General features: G+C 32.2%; 1 protein-coding gene across 3 annotated transcripts in view; it reads left to right on the forward strand.

Moving 5' to 3' along the window:
* LOC125063151 (tolloid-like protein 1) overlaps positions 1-21,305 on the forward strand; it is a 72,813-nt gene that overhangs the window by 4,213 nt on the left and 47,295 nt on the right. The window contains exons 1-2 of one of the 3 annotated variants that reach the window (XM_047669405.1): positions 6,325-6,427; positions 16,010-16,220. In XM_047669405.1, the coding sequence (XP_047525361.1) occupies positions 16,055-16,220 (166 nt within the window). In that variant the 5' untranslated portion in view covers positions 6,325-6,427; positions 16,010-16,054. Of the gene's footprint in view, positions 1-6,324; positions 6,432-16,009; positions 16,221-21,305 lie in introns of those variants that run through there. The other 2 variants (XM_047669404.1, XM_047669406.1) reach the window with 2 other exon arrangements.

The raw sequence follows: 21,305 nt of genomic DNA on the forward strand, positions 1-21,305 counted from the left end.
TAAATAGAGTACATTTGAAATTAGAAGGTGTGTAATGTTTTTATAAATAAGCATTAACATACATTTGTTTGTTGATGATCCCTTTCATAATTTTCCTATAAATTTGTATTTATATTTTTATGTTTGAGACTTCTCTGTTAGTCTTAGATTTCGGAGGAAGACGTGCGACGTTTGAAAGCAAAGGGGGTAATCAATTTTATGTCCATATTTAATAAAAAATAATATAGTCCATTACTATTTTTAACTTTACTTAGCACTTACCTGGGCACTATATATAAAATGTTCCGTTTTTTTCCCCTTATGATAAACCTATCACTCCTCTAACAATTTCCTTTAAATTCTGTAGCGCCACCCTATCCCAGTGCTATCCATCGGAGAGTTATATATTATCCTATATCGTTAGTTGGGTTGAGTTATTTGCCTCCAATGTGTGCATTTTTTCCATTTCATTTAGAAAGAATTTGAAAGGTGCGCCTAAACAAAATGTGATTAATGCTTATTCTGATGTACATGAACTTAAAACTGAATAAAATCTGACTGTACTTCTACTTTCGTTCATTTTACGGTAGCGTGTTAATATAGACTCACACAAAAAGAGGTTTTTAGTTCAAACCTATATTATAAGACAAACGTGTTAAATAAGTTTCAGTTCAGAGTTTCATTAAAGGACCAATATGGCTTAGGTAGTGTTAAAGATGTATATTTACATAAATGAAACAACGTCGCCAAATTCAAGTGAGAAATATAGCCATTATTCAGGCATTTTATTTGCGGTACGATGTTAACATTGTTTTGCTTTTAAGCGATATTTAAAATTAACCGAAAAACGAAAATTCTTTTAGAGGAAATCTTAAGATGTAAGAGATATTTTTATTGGTTTCGTGGGTTGCCACGAAAGTATAATCGCTGGGTATAAATATAAGGCTATAGATTCTGTCAGCATAATATATGTAAGAGTAATGGTGCTACTGTCACCTGCCATTGTAATTATATGTTAGAGAGTTCATATATTAACAAAGTCTAAGTTGAATCAGTTTAAGCCCGTTATTACTTGTAGTTTATTCGATTTCCCAATATTATTAGATCTACAAATTAACGACTATTATTATTAAAAGTAATTTATTATGTCGGAGCAATTGCGTTACTGCCATCTGCCATTGTCATAATGACACAGAGCTTAAAAATCATCACAGTGAAATTAGTCCAAAACTGATCTATAAGTTATCGACTATTTAATGTTCGATAGTAATAGATACTCATTCCAAGTCATTATTATTATTACAAGTAATTTATTAGCTATTTAAACCTTTGAAACTTAAAGACAATAAATATTAAATTAATCATTTGCCACTCGTATCTACGTATGCCGATTGACTCTGTAGTCGTTTAGGGGTCGGTCGCGGAACGAGTATTGTCATGAAACTTGTCTATCACAAATTCGGGTCGCTATAAATACAGGATTTGATTGGTACGGCGCTTACTCCAGTGAGCTTCCATCCTGCCCTACAGACGATTGACCGCGCCGATACGGCACAAGCTGAAGTTAGACTCTAACAGGAGACGCACTTGCGCTAGTTGGGGGAAATAAACCATTTCCGGCCTAGCTACGTTCGCCAAAGCAGGCCGAGCTGGGCCGTCAAGGCCCTTTAAGCAAATAGCGAGATTTCATTCCAAAAAAATGCCCTGAGATTGATTGAGCGATCGAACAAGCCTTTACAAAGTCGAAATTAAACAATTATTAAATAAATACCAAATAAAACGCAGTGACACTACAACCTTTCAGGTCTGGGCTTCCAATTACAGTATTTGTTTCGCAATAATTTGCTTTTTTTCTAATATAAAGTAGTGATCAGCCTGTGCGGTCGACTTTTTTGGTCTAAGGTATAACGGTTTCCTCACGATTTTTTCCTTTACTGTACTGTTGTGTTAAACGCACGTAGAAATTCCATTGGTGCACAGCCGGGGATAGAACCTACGACCTCGGAGATGAGAGTCACACGCTGAAGCCAAGCTATTAATACACCATTGCAATAATTTACGTATAGAAAGAGACATATTTTAAATTATCTTCTCTCCAAGCTATAATAATACATAGTTGCTTTTCTTCTTGTAAATACTTAAACAATAACCTTTTAATAAAATATTCACTGTTTTAAATAATCTTGATTATTTCATCAAAGCATACACGGACAGGTTTGCAGGTGACAGTGATAAATTAAAATTTACAACGCTTAATAACTTTGCAAGGGTAAACGTCACGTGTTCACATTAATTTTTTTCATAAATAAATTACCGAAATACTATGATTAAACAAATCTCTTAGATGAGTCTACACGTGTTGTCTTAGAAGCCTTACCAGTTTGTCATTCTTTATTAAAAGTCCTTATTTATAAAAAAAAGATAGTTTAATACATACAAAGTATAGTGGCTTGTAACTAATTAAACCATTGTAAATATGTCAATATAAATCTCTTCTACCTTGATAAAAGTAAATTTTGTATAAGACACATATTATTTATTATAAACAATTTTACAATGCGTTAAGATGTATGATGACATTTCGCACAAACGGCAGGCGACCGGACGAGCCTGAAGCTAAAGGCAACATTTAATTAACATGAATTCTAGAATGATATTTTTATTAACTTTATTAGATCGATAATGCCAGAGAGCTCGCGAGAACGTTGCCGGCCTTTTAAGAATTGTTGCACTTATTTCATGTAGTCTGAACCCTAAGTCGTATTGGTCTATGGAAATACTTAATTTATATACTAAATATGAGATCATACTGCCTGAAGTTTAAACACAAAACTCATTTTGCCGTTTAGCTATAAAGAGCTCACTTTGTGATTTAAACAATCTAAAACGACAATGGTTTTATTTTTTAATAACGTTTTTAGCAAACAGTAAAATATTTCATTGCGTGTTTCCCTTTGCATAAAATACTTTAAGAATCAAGTTAGGAACACAACGAGCAGAAATAATAACTCATAGGCTGAAGTTACAAATGTAAGAAAACTTAGATTTGTAACTTTAACGCGCGACTTTTGTAATTCTTCATCATCTTTGTAAATTACTTACTTTAATTCTTAGGATCAATTCTATAGTAAACTTTCACTTTCTTAGTGATGATGGTTTTACCGAATATCTCCAGTTCTTAAATAAAAAATATTTCCAGTGACAATTTGTAATAGGAACGTGTCCTTTGCTCCTTTGAACCTGAGAGCATTTTAATGCGGCAGTGCGGTATGGTTTTAGTGGATCTTCCCTTTACCCCTCTAAGTAGAAGGAGAGAATGCTTAGAATAAGCTGAGTCCCACATACCCTAGTACTCAGTGGTGCTAGGAATGCGTGAATACTACATCAACCTAAGTTATTAAAAATGGCTTGAGTCATTTACCAAAAAGCTTTATCGTTACTGAGACATAAATTGTCAAAAATTGATTTGTTCAGATAAGAAATACTCATATTACTTTCAAACATACAAAGACATCTTTTCCTGCACAAAAGAACTGCAGTCCGTCTAGACATAATTTTATAAATGCAAACAAGAGGAATAACACACCACCCAGTGTATTTCAAACGTAACTTTGAAATCACAATCATCTCGTTTCACGATTATTTTCGCAGACAAGATCTTGGCTTAATAGTGTTAATTAAGGCTCTATCACTCGCTTAAGATTAGCACAAGTTTATGGGGTCTTAAAAAAGTGTCGCCTTAAAATGGAGATATTTTTAAGTGCCTGACAAGATAAACGATTGCAATTTATACGAAATGCTTTGTGTTCAGTAGGGATTGTTATCTGGCGAGTCAGTTTTTCAACTTAATATCCGATGTTTAAATTCAAATAATTTTACTGGACAATTTTGATAGGTTTAGTAGGTACTTTAAACTACAAAGATGTGATTAAAGAATTACTGGACTAGTAATTTGAACGCCATGCGTGCGGCTTGCAATCGGTTTGAATTCGTATGTTTTATGGTACGGTGGTAATTTCTCTGATCATCATTTAAATCATGATAGCAACTTTCGCGTGAAATTTTTTGAAATTATTTTACTAAAGATCGCTTACCACCACTTTAAATATTAAGCTACCTGTAATCATTGATCGCTATTTTTTTTAAAATTTATGGAATATCAATGCTATGCACTACAGGTCGCATGTACGATTCTTATTATGCGTAACGACAAAAACATAAGCAAAGTTTTCTATGAAAGGCCAAATACAGGAAACCCAATCAATCAACATATAATTGGCTATATTTTAATTATTGGATTTTGTTGTTATAAAATATTATACTATGCGTTCTCCTAAATTCATAATTATTTGAATGTTAATAATAAATCGATTGACGAACTCTCTTATTAACTTAACTAACGTAACAAAGTAAGTATACCTATAACTATATAAAATTCTTCTCAGATGGACTTAAAAATAAAAATAAACAAATAGTGATGATAAATTAGAACAGGCTAAGGGACGACCACAAATGACCATTAGGAACGTCAAGTAAATTACATTTAAATAATTTAAGAGACATTTAACCTAAATATTAAGAATAATTTTTATCGAACTACAAAGGTATATGTATCTTAATATAAACGTTATTTTAAAATAAAGGTGCAGGAAGTAATCGAATAAAACAATAATAATTTTTAAAAAAATTCAGTAGGTTCGGTTGGGACGGGCTTTGGCATGGGATGCTACTTACGCACATAACAAACTTTTTAATTTGTTTAGATTTTCTATTTATCAAATTTTAATTATTATTATTACTATGTAGGTTAAGAATGTGGTAAATACTGTATATTTGTGTGTTAGAAATAAACTAAATAAATAAATAATTAGGAGGCAATAGCTATATTATATCATATTTCATGTCTTATAAATCGCAGTGCCGACAATCCTATCTCCAATACTCCTTAATGTATGGTAAGTTTGGGTTCTCCAAATAAAACATTGATTAAAAGCCTAAAGAACAAACTCAAACTTTGTGAACTGAATATATAATTAACATCGAGCAACAATAACAAAGATGATTTTAACATAAATAATATCGATTCTATTTTCTCATTCAAAACACATCTGCGAAACGTTCAAGTCAAAATATAGCAAGAACTATTTTTCATTCTGTCACTCTTTGTGTTCAGGCGCTATTTGACAGGTTTCCATTTGCTTAATAACACGATTTCTTTTATGTTCATAGTTATACGATATATAGCAGTGTTGGCCTAGTGGCTTCAGCGTACACATCACTGAGGTTCGAACCCTGTCTCAACGTTATATGTGCATTTAACACTCGCATGCAGTGAGGGAAAACATCGTGAGGTAACCAGCGTGCTTTAGATCCAAAGTTGAGTCAGGGACAGAAGCCTGATCACCTAGTTGAAAAAACAAATGATCACGAAACAGATACACAAATCTGAAGCTCAGCCCTCCGATTCTGTAACTCACTTTTCTGTGACAGTCAGATAAAAACTTTTAACATTTATACCTACAATTTCCAGTAGTCCTATTCTATATTATAAGCGTATGATGTCGTAATAAAACAATTTGTTTCAAATAAATACATTAAGTAACGTGTATTATGTGTCAACAATGTTAATTTGAAATTGAACTGAACTTGATAGCTATTCAAGGGAATCTAATTTAAATGGGCTTAGAAATTCTCGGGTTATAATACAAATCAATTATATAAGATATTAAATTCCATACAAACAATCTAGCTCCCAATCTAGTTCACAATAGAGTTTCAAAGATTCGACAAGGCGTCTAGTATGGTAATTATTGCTTGTTTACTTTACGCGATAAACTTTAACATAATAATGAATAGCTGTAACTGTTTTGACAAACGAATAAAGGCCAGTACAGTCATGACGAAATTAGTTTAAAAAATAAAAAATTTTAAACTAATATCTGTTCAAATTATATATATGTTCTTGTTACTAATTAATTCAAACTCTCAAAAATATTCAACAAAAAATAATTTTACAATATGCCTATAGAATACTTGTTGTACGATTTGAATTATGTATTACCTACTTAACCAAATCATAAAAATATTCATATTTAGGCATAGACATCGATGTATCTGAAAAAAATACATATACATATTACAATAATATTTCACAAATCGGACAAAAGCGGTCCCCAAATATAAATTTCAATAAAGATCTGTTAAAATTGTTTATTCAAAATTGCGAGACTTGAAATAGAGGTTAGATTTCCTTTAACACAATGGGGAATATGAAAGGTGAATAAATGTCTTAAATCATAAATTGACTTATGAATGCAAGTGTACATAATTCTCCCGAACGAAGAGCGAGGATATCAGTTCTCGTCGGGACGTCGGACTGTTTAGTCGTTATCTAGTGTATAACAGACCTTTGATCTTAGTGTGTTACTGGGCTTATATTTACGTGTGTGTAAGTTAGTTATCTTGTATTTTTTTAATATAGTTAATAATTATGTGTATTTATAGCATGTTATTAACATATTTTTGTCATTATCATGTCCTTATAATAACTGTGATAAGTTTGTTACGGTTTTGAGAAAAACTACTAAAGCAATACTTAGTAGAAAATTTAAAGAAAATATGTTATTTGAAAGAAAAATTTTAGAATTCGTAGTGATGATCCACTATTAAACCCGAATTATTTTCTTTATATTACATTGGATGATTAGACGTAAACATAATCATTAGGACGATTGAATTGAGAAAATCGTGTTTCTTTTTTATTTTCTTTACAGAAACAATTTAAATACTTGCGGGTTTAAATCGTGTTGAAACAATCTTATTATAAAGGCTGAATTGTAGTTGATCAGACAAAAGATTTAACCAAATTAATATACATAATTTAATCAGTGGTAAAGGTACTTAAATCTTTACTTAGCATTACAAACAAAGCGTATATTTCCAAAAACCGCATTTAATACTAGTGTTAAACCACAGATCATATAATTTTACATAAGTTATGTATTACGTATTTATCCTGTGGTTTCAATATTATCGACAAGTGTTGGAATATGATTTTCAAATATCGAATGAATACCAAAATTCAAATTTGGAATACGACACCGGATTGTAAAATTTAAAATTCGATTTCGAGCATCGAATCATATTTCCTACGCACAGATATTGGATTTACGCTTCCTGAGCGAGCCGACTAATTAATGCCGTCTGCATTTCGTGATACATATACCTATATGTAACTAGTAAAGCCTTTACCACAGAGATATGAAGTACACAAGCACTATAGTGTGCAAATGAGTTCAAAGAAGTATTCTGTAGATTCCGGAAAGAAAACTTAAAACTTGCGTCACAGGTGGCTATTGACATCGTGTAAGGAATACGGATAATAATTATAAATATCCAGTGGCGATATAACCCTATATTGGTCTTGCCCACAGATTTCATCAATTTCTTTGATAATTTTAATTTTTAAAGACGAGTAGGTGATCAGCCTTTTGTTGCTGACACATGTCGTATAGTTTTCATAGATACATAGACATGCTGGTATCCTTACGATGTTTGCTTTCACCGTGGAAGCAACTGTTAAGTGTTGAGTGCGCACATTGACAGAAAAATCCATTGGTGCACAGCTGTGAATCGATCGCACGACCTCAGGGCTCAGAGTCACACGTTTCAGCCACTAGGCCAACACTGCTCTTATTCATTTTTTATTACTTTTAATAGATTGTCCGCATATACGAGAATATTGTGTAAATAATAGGTACCTAACCGAACAATATTAATAATAGGTTTTTTGGACAGCTCCAGCGCTGCGGGAAATGCAGCCCCTCCGCCCTTGCGTACCAAAGCACAGGCATTTTATTCTTTATTCTTGCATAATGCCTGCTTTATTACAGCGGGTGGGGGCTGCTTTTCCTCCGCACCTCCGATTTTTTATAAACACTCTAGGGGTAGGGCAGACAAGACCACGTGGATAGTGGGGTGCTCTGATTCGGTTTTGGGAACTTTTTGAAAATTTTTTTGGCAAAAATGTCATGCGCCATCATAACAACACTAGTTATAGTGCTAAGAACTCTTGACGAAGTCATTAAAAAATTCAGCCTCAAAATCGCTGGTGCTGCGATACGGAATATTTACCGAATATTGAATCCAAGCCTTCGGGTTATACGCACTGTGCGTTATCGAACCATGAAGGTCAGCCTAATTAAACTTGGAGTTATTAGTTAGTTTTATAACTGAGATACCGATGTATTCGCAACTTGAGGCAAATAAACAAAGATAAGATTCAGGGTAAAAATAGCAATTATAAAGATCATCTTACAGTTCAACTCTATTGTCGATATTAATACTATTCATTCAACAGCCTTGTTTTCTTAGGTACTTATAAGTTATTGAAAACGCGTCAACAAACACATTAGTGATTAGACTAATGTTAGAATTTTTATTTATTTAAACACTCAGCTTTCGATTAATAAAAACGACAGCGCGACAACGTTTTAGGTTTGGCTCTGAGTTTTGAATGAGTTTCGTGATCATTTGTTATTTATTTTAGTCAAGTGTTAAGAAAAAACCGTATTCCCGTTAGAGAATATCCGGCGATCGAATCTACGACTTCAGGGTTGAGACCCGTACGATTAAGCCACTAACCAAAACTGCTCTTTATTAATGCCTTACAGTTTTCACTAATTAAGGTTTTCTTACTTTATAAAACAAAAAAAACTATGGTTTAAATAAAGTTTGGTAAATTATACATTATACTAGAACTAAAAAAAGGCTGAAAAGTTCCGCAATTTTTTTGATTTTTTACTCGACGTATTTAACAAGTCAATATCAACTTTATTGCTGTTATACAACGTTGCTGCAACAGAATATTAGTGGATATTCTGTTCCAAAAACAATCACTTTTTTATGAGAATAAAAGGTCATAAAAGTGTACATTATAGTAATAAACTGGAACTTGGAACTTACACTAATGTAAGTTCCAAAAAAGAGAGCAAAATCAACCATGGGTCGTCTTTCTATGTGCGAATTTAACACTGACTCATACGGTGAAGGAAAACATTAAGAGGAAACCGGAAAGCCTAATCAATAAAGGAATCTGAGAACTACACCGCTAAGCCATCGCTGCTCTTTAAGAAAATTAAATTTTTTTTTGAATATATATTTTTTTCTCTGAGCAAGACACACTTCTATGTGTGCATTTTAAACTAGGTTAGTATAAGCTAAAATTAAGATCTATGACTAAAATAGCTGTTAAGGCAACAGTTAAGTTAATTACTTATTACATATTTAGTACTAACATTCATTACATTGGACTAATAAAGAATAGAAATTAAAACACATCAGGAACCGGAAGATCAAAACAAAAAAGGAAAAGTACCAACCTTCCCCCAAGCCTGGTCAATAAGATATTTTGTATCGCCACTCTGAATTGTCTATCATTGAAAACACCCAAAAAACTTACCGAACTAGAGTTAGCTCATTCAAAGATAAATGGATATGGACATGCTGGGATTAAGCGAAATAAGTAGAATAGGCGAAAGCATTGAAGATCATAAAGAGTATATCTTCTATTATAAAGGTAAAAGATAAGAAAGCTATAGAAGAATTCAAAGGCATATCAGATAGAATAGCCATTGTTAATGAAAATCTGACAAGTTTCAAGAAGAGGTCGTTTATACAAATGTATGCACCCACTGAAAATCATGAAGAACTTGCCAAAGATAAGTGCTTTGTTTCATGTTCCTCACATCAACACTAACTATGCAAAAAACTCAGTTTTGTGTCGCGGAGCCCGGACATACAACAACTAATATTTAAGCCTTGACTTGTTTAAGCTATCGCGGAATATGGTCTAAAGGAGAAATCTAAGAAATTATTAAGAATATCCCCAGCGCAAAGTCACCTGCATCATGAGCATACCCCACATACACACCTTCACGTACTTTCCCTTACTTTTACACCATTATGCAACACACCCAAATTAGGTAAGTTAAATGTATTGAATGATTTGCTTGTACTTGCTGTAATATGCATAATTTAAATTTATGTTGCAGCAAGCAAATTCCAATTCGAGAATGAATTGATAGCGAGATGTTCGTGTGTGCATACGAAACTTTATATATTAATAGGATTGACTCGTTAAGTCAGCGCAAATGTATGGAGGGTAGATTAGGACAACAGACTTTATTTTTATCATTAAAATCGTGTTTGATAAAGCTTCAAATATAGAATATATAACGCGTTATTTATATTAATAACAAAAGAAAAAATCACGAGCACACGTAGACATGCTTCCTACTTGTAGTAAAATATTTGAAAAAATTATACTAAATCAACTGGTAAGTCATTTTAACGTAAACAAATTATTACATAATAATCAGTTCGGTTTTACCAAGGGTCGCTCGACAGCCGATGCCGGTGTTGAGTTATATAGATATATAGTTAAGGCTTGGGAGGAGTCGCATGACGCTTTAGGTGTTTTCTGCGACTTATCCAAAGCATTTGATTGTGTCCAACACGAGACCTTAATCGGGAAACTCCGCCACTATGGCATCAAGAATACCGCACTGAATCTTCTGACTTCCTATTTACACGGAAGAACTCAGAAGGTTGAAGTGAATGGTAAGAGGTCCTCTGGGTCGGCAGTAGATATGGGGGTACCACAGGGCTCAATTCTTGGCCCTTTCCTCTTTCTTGTTTATATAAATGATCTACCTTTCATGGTAGAGAGAAAACATCAGATAGTTTTGTTTGCTGATGACACGTCCTTGATTTTTAAAATCAAACGACAAATAACAAATTTTGACGATGTGAACAATGCTCTGTCTTCGATTGTCCATTGGTTTAGTATGAATAACCTTCTACTTAATGCAAAAAAGACAAAATGCATTAAATTTTGTGCAAAAAATGCAAGGGTTATGGATACTAGACCAATTATAAACGGTGAGGAATTGAATCTGGATGATACAACTGTATTTCTCGGAATCACCATGGATTCAAAACTTCAGTGGTCCCCTCATATTAACGGATTGGCGAAGAGACTTAGTTCTGCAGCCTACGCGGTTAAAAAAATTCGCTCACTAACTGATGTCGATACAGCTAGACTTGTTTATTTTAGTTACTTTCATAGCTTAATGACTTATGGCTTATTATTATGGGGTCATGCTGCTGATGTCGAAACTATTTTCATCCTGCAGAAGAGGGCTATTCGTGCAATCTATAATTTAAAATGTAGGGAATCTCTTAGAGATAAATTCAAGGAAATTAATATACTTACCTTTCCCTCGCAATATATTTATGAAAATATTATGTATGTATACAAAAATTGTGATAAGTTTACTAGAATAGAACATACACACAATGTTAATACACGGAACAAACGCAGGCTGCAATTTCCCCGTACTAGACTATCTAAAGTTAGTAATTCTTTTTTGGGGAAAGGGATACTCTTCTTTAATAAAATCCCAGAGGCTCTTTTATCACTGCCTTTCAATAAATTTAAGAAATGTATTAAAGAAAAGCTGTGTAAAAAGGCTTACTATAAAGTCAACGATTATCTAATTGATAAAAGGGCCTGGGACTAGTGCTAGACAGGCTACTTCTAATTAATTTGCGATATTTGTTATAAATAAGTGTTGTTTGATGATTTGCTGTTTTAAAAGAGTACCGAGAGTTTTTTACGCCGGCTTTTTCTCTCGGCCTACACCCTCTGTCTTCTTTGCCGATGAGTAGGGATGCCTTCAAATTTAATGACGTGGAATAAGTGATACGTGTATCTTATGTTCCATAATAAACATATTTTTTTTTTTTTTTTTTTTTTATCATGCTTAGCCTTTTTAATTTTTTTTAAATACTAATAAAAATTATACTATTTTAATTTCTATATAATATTTAGTTCTAATTTTTTTCACCAATAGAGGTGATAGTATCAGTATAAGCAGTTGAATAATTCGTGTATAGTTAAGACATTATGATATATTGTTTCACTTGTTTTATGGCCAGGCAGTTGTCTTATATAGGTCTATATACTGCGAGAATTTAGGGCTTGTATAAGCGAACTAGTAAACACAAAGAAAGCGGACCATTATTGGAATGTGTCTCTTATCATTCAGTGATAGTGTTGACCGGAGCTCCTACTCAAATATCGCATAAAATAGTAAACGCCTTTTCAAATCAATAAAAAGGGAACTCTATTAACAGTACGTTAAAGTTTAGATTTGACTGTACCAAAAAGCACATAAGCGAAAGGATATTTACAATAAGGTCAAAGAACACAAACTGATTAGTTATAATGATTGTATACTTAGAATAAAACTGATTGCGATGAATGTTAGTATTTAATGAATATCTAATGTAATTACTCAGGTGTTTGTAAGATTTGTTCCAGGCCAAGTTGTCATTTGGTTTACAAAACTGTTTATAGTCTATGTCACAAAAAAAACATTTGATAAAAAACTGTAAATTTTCATTATAATTTCTACATCTTTGCGTGAGCATCAGGTGTCTTCAGTATTCGCACTTATAATAATAATAATAAAAGCCTTTATTCAGATAGAAAATTTTACATAATTTTAAACATAAACTATTATCACTAATGAGTCGACAGTGTGACACCGACAACCCATCTGTTTGCCCAACTTTGGCAAAGGCCTCCTCCATTTCTTTCCACTCTGCTCTGTTCTGAGCTTTCCTGGTCCAAATTTTCCCAGTTACGGGTTTTATTTCGTCTTCCCACCTTCGAAACTGTCTACCTCGTTTTCTTTTTTTATTTCTAGGGTACCAATATATGATCTTTTTGTTCCACGTTTCTATACCTCTTATTATGTGACATGCCCATTTCCATTTCAATCTTCGTATCCTCGTTGTGACGTCTTCAATCTTCGTGTGGTTTCTTATGATTTTATTTTTGATTCTATCGGACTTCCTGATATTTAGCATGCTTCTTTCCATCGCCGTCTGGCATGTCTTCAGTTTAGTAGTATTAGCACTTAGTTTTAATTAAATACTTTATAGGTACAAAACATTAATCTCATAAGATTTATCATTTAACACCTTAAGCGACCTATTATCTGAGGATGTGATAATTGCAGGATCTAGGCTTGCGAATGCCTTTTTTAAAATTGACAATTATTATATTTAGTTGTTACGATTTTAATATCGGAAAAATTGAATTTTAAATACTATTTAGTTACTAATTAATCAAATCAAAAAACATGAATAACATAATATTAATAAAAGTAAGATCATTTAGGGGCTCTTGAAAAGCCTATTAAAATTTATGTGTAACTTGTCCCTGTTAATGAAAACTTCGGTATGGCGGTAGAATTTCCCTAAAGAATTAGAAAAGATTATAAAGCATTCTTTGACAGTTTTTTAAGTATTTTCACAAGACTGACAAAAGGTATTAGGGGCGTTATAACCTGAACTCAAATTAATACAAAAGATCACTGTTGCCATTTTTTCCCTCGCAATTGATAAAGAGGTCTCATATTTCTATAGAACGTTTCTTTAGCTTCATTTTAAATATACATTGTAAAGGGAATCGAAAAATATTGAAATCTTTCTAATGCCTTTTGCTAAAAATGACAAGTGACATTTTAAATTTAGAACGTTATTTTTTATCCTTAAAGTATAACACGTTAGTCGTGTTTATTTTGTTGTGTTGCAGTGTTAAAATTCCAGAGAGAATTACAGAAACATATCTTCAAAAAATCTTCTTAATTATATCTTAACTTGAATTAATTCAATTAATCTGAAAGTCTGTAGCAGTGTTGGCGTATGAAAAATGTATTGTAAAAATATTTGCAAGAGAAAGCAACTATTATTACAGCGGAGATACAAGAATTTAAAATATGTCTCTATCTATGCGTTCATTTTTGCAATGGTGTATTAATTGAATGTGTTGTTTGTGTGGCTTCAGCGTGCGACTCTCATCTTTGAGGTCGTAAATTTGATCGCCGGCTGTGGACGCATTTAACATTCGCTCGAACGTTGAAGGAAAACATCGTGAGGAAACCGGCTTGCCCTAGACCCAAAAAGTCGACGGCGTGTGTCAGGCATAGGAGGCTATCATAGCTATAATCACCTACTTACCTATCAAATTGATAAATTATCATGAAACAGATACAGAAGGGCCAGAGCCCCAGATCTAAAAAGGTTGTACTGCCACTGATTTATTATATTTTAATCTAAAAGTACCTGAGGCTATAAAGTATTGAGTATGGACCGGTGAACACCGGCTCCCTTAGCTTGGGTTTGAACCTGTGTTGAGTCCCATATAGTCCTTCCATTTTTAAATCCGCACAGCTATACATGTTGCTAGGCAACAATGATTCTATTTTAGGACTTCAAGTCGTACGGTCAAGTAGACAAACGTCAAGTCTGTGACGAAAACAAACAGAAAATATGCCAAATATTCTGGTAAAGTTTATAAAATCATTTAATTATCTTTAATTCCTTTTCGATAATTCCGAATATTATATAAAACCCAACACAAAATATTCTCTATATTTTTGTATTTCAATATAAGAAAGCAATTAATCATAGACTATGAAAGGCTTTCTATAATTTATGAAAGTCACGACAAAATTAACTATTACCATCATTTGCACTCCCGGAATTCCGGCTTGGAAACTATCTTCACAAAACTTGGGAACTTAGGAAACTCCAAAGTTCTATTCACACGTAAATAAGAGGCTAATCATTGTCACATCAAAGGGAAAATTTATGTTTTAGAACAGATAGAACTTTCAATTGATCAATTATATTTAGTAGGGTTTTGTCATTTTAATATAATTGTATTAAAAAAGTTACTTTGGACTGATTTACGCACATGTCGCATCTGAAGTTACATTTCAGGAAAAATATTATTTTAGCTTGAAGATTCAGACTAATTTGAGGCACATAGAAAATTCTCTGTTAAAGACGCGTAGTAGTCTGTACTGCTCCCATAGAGTTATTGGACTGGAAATATATTTAATAAGCTAGTCTACTCCTGTTGTCCTTGATAATGATAGTAACTTTTTTAAGGCATTTTGCTATTTTTCCTTCAAAACCAACTTTCCTTTTAAAAGCGTTTTTATTTTTGGTTTAAAATAACAATTAGCTGCCAAGCTTAAGTTACACAGAAGTGGGGGATTTAATGGCTGTTTTAAATAATATTACACATTCACACACACAAATACACACATAGTCCACCATTTCGCACAATACCCGTATTTAACATCATATAAGTTATGGAAGTTGGAACAAGTAATTTGCATTTACTTAAAGTGGGCCTGCCTATTGTATTTTTATGGTCTAGGTTATAACTTATTAGACTATAGTTTAAGATGACATATTGTAATTCCTTTTTACTCTATTCGTCTTAAATTATTAAAAAGTATAAAAGTACGGCACAATGTCAGTCCTTTAACGCTAAGGAGGGACAAGTAAGAAGGTGATATATCTTCATATGATATGGCACAAAAATGTCTCAGAATAGCGTCTTTGTTGGCAAGAAGACAATACGTAAGAGCTTAGAAGTGTTTAAAATGATCTGCACTCCCATTAGTGGCTAAGCCGTGGTAAAGTTGATGCCAGTTCAAAACGACTATTTGTCAGTTTCAAAGGCGCATTCGTAGCAGAAACTATGTTTTACTTAAATAATTGATACTTACAAAGTAAATTTATACATATACTTTAAAATATTCATCGTGTGTTTGTACCACCAATAACACTATACTATACTATACTATACTATAAGGGTGCCTGTAATGTCTAAGGTACTTATATAAAAGCTAAACAAATCTGCTAAGAATCAGGCAATCTTCATGGCTAAACGGTTTTGTTAAGGAATCGTAGGGCCGTATTTAATTCCAAAATGCGATTATATGTAATTTGTAATCAGCTTGGGTAACGAGTGTTAGCAGCCGACCGAATGGACGGCGAATGGTAATTTCTTTTGAGATACATATTATTATTTAATCTAGCATATAATTAAATTATGCTTGACCAATATTTAACCATCTCATATAATATATTCTTGTTTCAGATACGGTGATGAATTATGTATAAGTGCTGTGTTCAGTGAGGCAAAATGACGTTCAACGGTGTGTTGCGCCTAAGCGCGCTTGTAGTGTTGACTATCGCTCTTTGTATCGAAGGCAGAGAAGAACCTCACCAATTCACAATAGACGAATTACTCTCAAACAATTATGAAACAAAGGAATCTAATGATCTAGGATTGGATCCATGTAAAGCTGGTAAGTAATTTACTTTGCAGTGTAGCTTAGTATGACTGTCAACTTTGATATCGTGAGTAAATACCGATGGATTTTCCAATCTAAGTGTGCCATCAATACTAACATAATATCGAGATGGGTTTGGTATGTTTTAGACACAAAAATCTACATTCCTCTATAAGGATAATGATGAAAGAAACACATGCAATCTTATGCACAGACCTAAGGTTTTCGCACTACTTTCGGATTATTATTAGTATCTGCTTAAAACCTATTATAGATTACAATCTACCGAATAATAATACGTTAAATTGTAAACAGTACATTGAGGTTCACAATCTATCGACAGTTCACAATCTCGCGAGATAGATTACAATCTAACGGTATTTACAATTTTACGGTGACATATATATTTCTCTTGTACATCATCCACGCTAGAACTAGTCAGTCGGTAGAAATTATTTTGCCTTACGTATTAATTTATATTTGTTACTACGCTATATTTTTCAAACTCAATTGATTTCAAGTTGATACAAAGTGCGAACTGGAGAGACAGAAATAAAGTTAAGGAAAACAGATATTTACGTCATAGAACGCTGTTATAAATTGAATGTTTATTGTTGGATCCCCTTTGTAGAACGTGACTGAATCTTGGGGTGGTTGGGGTGGTCCCATGCTGATTTCAGTTTTAGCTGTTTTTAATGACGCTTTATTTTCCTATAGCACTTCGTGGAATGAACGATGCATAAAACCTTTTTTTTCTTCTTAATACCATTAAGCTTATATGTGCGGACCATTACTTTTTTATACTAGTGTTTCGTCGTTGTGTATGTTAACCTGAAACAAATAGTTGTTGCCATTATTGGAATGATTTTTTATCAGAACTATTATTGGTGAATTTTATATTTTGATGTCGTTTTGAAAATATAAGTAGTCGCAAAAGTATAAACTTTATCTGAATAAAGATTTGTTTTAATGAGATAAATAAAATAATTTATCTTTAAGAACTTTTACAACGTACCCGTTATTAGGCCAGTTTTGGTACGCACCTTTTTAGATAGAATCTTTTGTTAAAAGAAATCTTTGTTAAACGTAATTGAAAGGTCCAGTCAATTTGAAGGTTCAAATACATAAAGGAAATAAGAAAGTTCATTTATCGAATTTTGAAAAAGGATTTCGTCTTTTGAATACAAAATGTTGGTTATGAACGACTCGTACTATAGAACAATTGCTATATTTATATTATGTCAAGTATCATAGAGGCTACGCAGCTAAACAATGCTTTGTAGCCCTAGTTCACGGTGCTACGATGCGCTACGAGCATGCTACGGATAAGCGGTTTCTTTCCTTACGTTACATCCTTAAAACTGCAAATTTCTCAAATTATAACTTTCTTTTATTGTTACTATTTATTGTATTCTTGCATAAGAAGTACAATTCATCTTTACATATTAAATTTATCTATTTAATCAGGTTAAATCGATTTTTAATTTATTGATATATAAAGTTATCTGTTTGTTTTCCTAAAAAAATAAAATCCATATCACAAAGGAAATCTGTATTTATTTCATTTGAGGATTAATATTAATACCTACCGTTCGAAATGAAAAACTCATTAGGAAAGTAATCTGGAGAAACGACGTGACATCCGCAAAATAAAAATAAACCTGTTTACAAAGCAACATAATTGCGAAATCAGGCTCACCCTTTAAAAGTAGGAATTTGAAAAATGTATGCTCCGTTTTAATAATTTTCATTTTTTACTTTTTCTCTTCGCATCATATTTAATTGACGGCTCATTGGTCTAGTGGTTAGTACCCCTGACTGCGAATCCATGGGTCCCGGGTTCGATCCCCGGCTGAGACAAACATCGATGTGATGAGCATTTGGTGTTGTGCTTAGGTCTTGGGTGTTTAAATATGTATTTATATGTCTATCTATCTATAATATGTAGGTATATCCGTTGCCTAGTACCCATAACACAAGCTTCACCAGCTTAGCATGGGACTAGGTCAATTGGTGTGAATTGTCCAATTATACAAAAAAAAAAAAAAAATTGCCTGGCATTATATCAATGGATAGTAAAATAGGGTTCTTTATTTTTATTTTCGTAGTACATCAAATAAATACATGTTAAAATTTTCAAGATCACATAAAACAATGAAACAGACGCTACCAATAAACGTGAAGTACACTGTTGGAAGTTTGTTTAATCCACGTTTGGCGGACGTCGAATAGCATTCTATGTCTAAACAATAATATTTATATAAATATATAAATAAATCTCTATTTCCCTTGCTCATCACATCACATGTGAACAGATGAAACATTTTTGCTAACTCTTCTTTGTTGTGTTCATCATATTGTCAGGAGAAGGTTCGTTTGGATGAAAAAATTCAGAAAGGTATCGTAAGATTAGAAAATTTTAGAAAACTTAACGACAGTAAATACATTATTAACAACTGTCAGCGATTGATAGATTAAAGATGAAAACGAAGCCAAGTTTTTGAATAATATTTTTATTCATTATATCAATTCCAATGCAATATTCATAGTTAAGATAGGACAAAATCGTTTGGGTCAGCTACTTAATAATATATATGATAAAAGATCAACCCAAAAACCTGATTGTGAGTATTATAGTCGTACGTAAGCCTCTTTTTCTAATACCCGGTAACTTAAAGAGCTGTATTGTTTCTGAACAAACAACTTGACGGATAACTCAGCCTTATGAGCTCGTTAATGAGGGGATTAGAATGTTCAAGAAGATACTCCATCTAGAAATTCTTTCTGAGACTTTATTCGTTTCTGCTTATTTACGTTTGTTCTTATAAATCTTTAAAAGAATGAACAATACATGAATTCGGCTGTCGAGATTGTTTTGTATTTTTTAATATATAAACAAACACATAATAAATAACTCTAAGTTACCTTATTAGTTTATTATTATAGCTGACCCTGCAAATGTCGTTTGGCCATGCATATTATTTCTAGGAAACATGTTTTTAGTTCAATAAAAATAACTATCTACTATAATAAAAATAGGAGTTGATCGTAGATGGGTGACAATTAAGGGTTGTATCTATTTTTCTATGCTGTATCATAAAAAAATTAATACAAAATATAAATTTTTGGTGTGGACATCCCTTGTCACTAAGCGGTTTGAAATATATATAGTAGCCGATTCTCAGACTTACTGCATATGCATAAAAAATTTATGAGAATCGGTCGAGCCGTTTCCGAGGAGTATGGGAACGAATATTGTGACACAAGAATTTTATATATATAGAGAAGAAATATCATAATAGCATACCTGTACAATTAATAGATATTTGTATAAAGTAGGGCAAACGGTTTCATAGATAAAAGATAGAGCATGACTTTATAATGTGTCTTTAGCACCTGGAGGCTTCTCAGGCATGAATATTTATAGTAACATCAAGAAGTTGTTGACACGGTAAATTAAGGGTTCAACATATTTTACATGCTTTTTCTACATCTTATTTTATATAAAATTATATTGAACATAAATGTTTCGCTATGACAACGATTTGTTTTGAAATTTTATCAATCCGATTATAAAAATAATGAAATTAGACTGTTTTGGTCTTTATGAATAATTATTATTGGTAAAATTGAATTCGATTGAAATATCATAAAACCTTGATGTTTCTAAGCTTTGGCCTAAACGAATTTTTTTTTGAAATTATTGATCTCAGAAAGAAGATTATTCTACGATCATGCCACGATATGTAATTACTCAATCCAGACTAGTTACTCACCCTTAATTATTTTATCAAATAATTTTATTTAATTCAACTTACTTAAAATTATTGATTTTGTTTTTGTATAATTATTGCCTCAAACGTCACTTAAAAATAAAGAATAAGGTACACAGTAAAAAAATTAGATTGATATTAAATATTTGCTTTAAAAATATTTTATAAATCTTTATGAAAATGTTTTAAGTGTTACAGTTCGTTTTAAAAAACCTCGTAACCTATGAAATAAAACTTCTGATTTAAGAAATTGGAAACCACTTCCAACGGTCTACAGTCTTCGCCTTCAGGGCATTGGTATTTTCTTCGAAGTCGTTTCTTGTTTTAAAAATAAAATCCTCTATCCTATCCTTCTTTTACGTTGAATATTGGATAAAAACACTAAATTGGACCCAGTTAATTGTTAAACTACCTCTAGGAATTCGTTTTAGTTTCATGACTTCGACATTTGAATTAACCAGATTGAATTCAAAATCTGCTATCTGGGCCTGTTTCTATATCCACATTATCTATATATATATAAAAATGAAACCCATTTTCCGTTGTCACGACATAACATGAAAACGGCTTGACCGATTTGTCTGATTCTTTTTTTATAATATTCCTTGAAGTACGAGGATAGTTCTTACGGAGAGAAAATTTAAAAAAAAATAGTGAAAAAGTCTAAAAAAACACTTTTCTATATTCCCATACAAAATATTCGTAATACTACTTAAAAGTCAATTTGAACTTTAATACCATATCATAAAGTTCAAGTGTTAGTGGAGGGGTTCCGGGAAGGTAAATTTTAATTTTTTGACATAATGTATCTGTTGTCTTATCAACTTTCTTTTTTTATCTTACTAGCTAGACTGGTGTCCCGAATAGCAGAATAAGTATTTAGAAAAAAATAAGAATCGACTGTTAGGCGGTACGATGTTCGCCAGGCCAGCTAGTGCTTTTATAAAAACTACGATACGTAAGTAGTAAAGTAATTGAATCCCCAACAAAATGAATTAATAAAAAATAAACACGATAATTGGTACATGAGTGGGCACATACACGTTAACAAACTGAAACTGTTAATAAAATAAATAATTATAAAATTCCATGTTTTGAGTGTTCTTCAGCGATCGTTATCGCTCTATGGTGTATAAAATGTAATTAACTTATATAATAAATAATTTAATACCGTTAAGTATACTATAGACACGCATAGACAGTAAAATAATTTCGTCCCCTTGACCGTCCACTGGAACTATAACTATCTAGTGTTTGGAAAAATATTTTAACAGAAAATTTACTATTTTACAAATATAGAAAAAAATTACAATATAATTATGTATTT

The sequence above is a fragment of the Pieris napi genome, chromosome 3 (assembly GCF_905475465.1).
Source record: "Pieris napi chromosome 3, ilPieNapi1.2, whole genome shotgun sequence".
Taxonomy (NCBI): Eukaryota; Metazoa; Arthropoda; class Insecta; order Lepidoptera; family Pieridae; genus Pieris; species Pieris napi.